This window comes from Suricata suricatta, chromosome 14 (genome assembly GCF_006229205.1).
Source record: "Suricata suricatta isolate VVHF042 chromosome 14, meerkat_22Aug2017_6uvM2_HiC, whole genome shotgun sequence".
Lineage (NCBI taxonomy): Eukaryota > Metazoa > Chordata > Mammalia > Carnivora > Herpestidae > Suricata > Suricata suricatta.
This window is the reverse complement of record NC_043713.1, coordinates 674,917-678,832: the sequence shown is the minus strand read 5'-3', so window position 1 is coordinate 678,832 and position 3,916 is coordinate 674,917. Positions and strand designations below refer to the sequence as shown.

The 3,916-nt window shown below is 56.9% G+C and overlaps 1 protein-coding gene across 1 annotated transcript in view; it reads left to right on the top strand.

The window, feature by feature from the left end:
* ATP9B (ATPase phospholipid transporting 9B (putative)) overlaps positions 1 to 3,916 on the top strand; it is a 184,946-nt gene that overhangs the window by 161,698 nt on the left and 19,332 nt on the right. Inside the window, exons 21-22 of the mRNA XM_029922755.1 lie at positions 1,673 to 1,834; positions 2,437 to 2,529. Of these exons, the coding sequence (XP_029778615.1) occupies positions 1,673 to 1,834; positions 2,437 to 2,529 (255 nt within the window). The remainder of the gene's footprint in view (positions 1 to 1,672; positions 1,835 to 2,436; positions 2,530 to 3,916) is intronic.

The following is a 3,916-nucleotide window of genomic DNA, read 5'->3' as shown; positions in this document are numbered from 1 at the left end:
GCGGGGCCGGCAGCGCCAGGGCTGCGGGTTGGGTGTGGGGGGCTCGCCCGGCCCTCGGAGGGTCCTCCGCCGTCCTCTGCAGCCCTGGCTGTCGCCCGGCACACTGGGGCAGAGCGGTCACGGGGTGGAAGAGCTGAAGGGCAGGCGGTCTTCCCTCGGGCACCTGGTGCCACGGGCCACCTTCCGTCTGCTCCTCTAGAACGAGGCCAGTGTGTCCCACCCTTGCAAATAGAAAGTGGCGCCAAGGTCACGGCTGTGGCACTCAGATCCGGAGCCTGGGTGAGCAAGGTGCTCTGAGCCTTTGGGCCTTTGTTCTAGGATGCGCCTCTGAGGTGCAGGTCATTGTTACGGTTTCCCTCCCGGTCCCGCTTCTCTGAAATTGTTCGCTCCGTTTACTGCCGTGGGCCGACTCTCCCACGTGAGCTTCGTGACAGAGGAGAAGCTTCTGCCACGTGAGTTCTGGTGCATAGAGCGATTAGCAGAAAAGAAACAAATTTGAAGCTGGGTGTGTCCTTCCTACCCTCAAACTTTGCTACCTGTTTGTCTCCTTTACGAGATCCTAACAGTCTGGGGAGACAAAGGCCCCGCCGGTGAAGGAGGCGGAGTGGTTTCTGCCGGGGGCGGCCAGCCCCGTGGAGCGTGGCTGTGTCGCCCGAGGCCCGAGGCCTCCCTCGGCAGTTGTGCTAGAATCTTCCTGTAGTTAGAAGTGCGGGGCACCTAGGAAACCTCACCTTGAAAGGGGTGCCCGGTCTCTGAGGGACGGTGAGGGCCTCCCGGCTGGCCTGGCCGCCACCGTGGTCCAGGCTTCGCCGCGGCCTGTGCACACGTGACCTTGCAGTGGACGCCGAGGCCCAGCGGGAGCGCTCTGCTCCCTGGGCAGAGCTGAGTGGGTCCGCTCCGCCGGCCCGGGGTGAGTGCCGTCCGTCGTGGGCCAGGCCTGAAGGGAGGGGCGGGGGTCGGCTTACTCCGTCCTCGCCGGTGATTCTTGTCCTGATGTGGCTTCTAAAGACAGACTGTTTTTCCCCCCAGAAAACAGTGTCGTAAGAGATACTGTTCATAAAGTAGCTTAAAAACTATTCTTCTACTGATGGTTTTCACGTTTTAATGCTGAGTCATTGCCTGGTGATAAGAATAGATTGCCCCCGGGCGGTCTGGGGCATCCCAGCTCCGGCAGTTGGCAGGTCTCTTTTCCTCCCGGCGGAGGGGCTGCTGGCCAAGCTGAGCTCAGAGTCCAGATCCTCCAGGAGACGCACAAACAGCCCTCGGTCACCTGTCTGGCTCTCCGTTTAGGAAGAGCAAGGCCCCGTTGGGGACGTGGCATTGGCGGGCCGGGCGGGCGCTCTCAGGAGGCCCCCGTCGCTCACCCCACTCTGCCTCCCGGGCGGGCGCCCCGTCTGGGTGGGCTGACCCGGGGCAGCTGGAAAACACAACCAGCACCAAAGGTCTGATCAGCGATGGTCCGCACGCTAGAAGGTGACGCCCAGACGCTGCCTGATCTTTAGCCAGAAAGTTGCCTTCTAGAAGAGTCAACACTTGACGCGAACACAAACACAGGAATGCTCCAGAGAGCGTAAGCGTCGTGAATTGCTGGTGTTTGCGAGCTTCCTGACGCCAGCCCGCCGCTTCCCTTCCCGCTCAGCGCGCGGCCTCCCGTCTCGCTGGTCTCCCCCAGGTGGCGCTGGTGCGGTGGACGGAGAGCGTCGGCCTGACGCTGGTCAGCAGGGACCTGGCCTCCATGCAGCTGAGGACCCCCGGCGGCCAGATCCAGACCTACGCTGTCCTGCAGATGTTCCCTTTCACGTCGGAGAGCAAGCGGATGGGGGTCATCGTCCGGGTAGGTGTCCGCCCGCGGCCGTGCGTGTGCCGGGCTGCTGGCTCGGACGGCTCTCTCCCAGTGTTCGTGTTTGCTGAGGTTTTCTTTCTTTACATAAAATCTAAACTAAGAATTTATACCGAGAAGTTAGTGAGGCTCTAACGGTAGCGATGTAAGAGGCAGAGTAAGTAAAGGTGTCAGCTGTTAATTTTTGAAATCCGCTAAAGCCGTCCGGTTTTGTCCAGGACAGCCATCGCCTGCCAGGGATTTTCCCCGGGGCTGGGTTACCATGGAACACTTGCCAACAAGCACCCCCGTTACACGTTTCTAGCAAATTCCAAGGCGTGTCTCGGAAGTTGGCTAACCAAGGAAAGCTTACTCGGTCAGCAGTGAGGACTCGAAAGGACCCCCGCCCCTTGCTGTCTGTCCGCAGCCTCGGCCTGGCGAGACCTGCAGCTGTGTGCTGGGTTCTCAGCGCCTGAGCGCCCGGGGGCGGGTGCTGCCTGCACCACCTGCTTGAGGAGCTCACGACAAGGGAGGGCAGCCAGGGGGACCCTAGTGCCTTCTGAGCCAAGCGGCAGGCACGGCGTGTCCTGAACCTGCCTGTGCTTCCTCCGCCGCAGGACGAGTCCACGGCAGAAATCACCTTCTACATGAAAGGGGCCGACGTGGCCATGGCCGCCATCGTGCAGTACAATGACTGGCTGGAGGAGGAGGTGAGCACCCCCCACCCCACCCCGCCCCCCGGAGCGGGACGGCGCGTCGGAAACCAGGCCCCGAGCTGGCTTCCACCGGGTTCTCGTGATTCCGGTTCCTCTCGATTCGTAAAGCAGAAAGGACAGCGGTGCGTTCTAATTGCAGCCAGTTTCCTTTCTACATAAACAGGTACTAGGCTTGGTTTCTGTGTGAATGCAGGCAGATACATGAGGAGGGTAGAGAAATAGTGAAAAATAGCATTCCTAATCACTCACTAAAAATTCTTTTTTTTTTTAATGTTTTTTATTTATTTTTGAGAGACAGAAACAGCGCGAGCAGGGGAGGGTCAGAGAGAGAGGGAGATGCAGAATCCGAAGCAGGATCCAGGCTCTGAGCTGTCAGCACAGAGCCCGACACGGGGCTTGAACCCACAGTCGTGAGATCATGACCTGAGCCGAAGCCGGGTGCCCTGGCTAAAAATTCTGAAATAACATCATATATATAGCCAGGGACATCTTCATGTGTTTATTTTGTAACCTGAGTTGTTTGTAAGATTTTAACCGACTGAGCCCCCCGGGTGCCCTGGCTAAAAATTCTGAAATAACATCATATATATAGCCAGGGACATCTTCATGTGTTTATTTTGTAACCTGAGTTGTTTGTAAGATTTTAATTAGAATTTCAGTATCATTCTAATTTATACATATGATTCACTTTAAAAATAGAAAATACCAGGGCACCTGGTGGCTCAGTCCGTTGAGGGTCCAACTCTTGATCTCGGCTCAGATCATGATCTCAGGGTTGTGAGTTCTAGCCCCATGTTGGGCTCCCCGCTGGGCATGGAGCCTGCTTAAAAATAAAATTAAGGGGCGCCTGGGTGGCTCAGTCAGTTGGGCGTCCGGCTTCGCCTCAGGTCACCATCTCACAGTTGGTGGGTTCAAGCCCCGCGTCGGGCTCTGTGCTGACAGCTAGCTCAGAGCCTGGAGCCTGCTTCGGATTCTGCATCCCCCTCTCTCTCTGACCCTCCCCCTGTTTCTCTCTCTCAAATATAAATAAAAAACATTTTTTAAAATTTAAAATACTAAACTTTAAAAATTAACAAAATATTAATATAATCAATTCTATATTTCATCAAATTTTCCCTAGACAAAACAGAATTTGTGTATCGACTCTTGAGGTTATGTTACTGTGTATATTTATGTGTCATGAAAACGTTGGGTTTCTGAGTAAACGGAGCCCTTGTGGTTGTTGGCACAGCTGTCTCTGCAGCGTGTGTGTGGCACTGGCACTCCCGGGTCACCCCAGCACTGCCCGTCCCCACACCCGGCCGCGGCGGCACTGGCACTCCCGGGTCACCCCAGCACTGCCCGTCCCCACACCCGGCCGCGGTGGCACTGGCACTCCCGG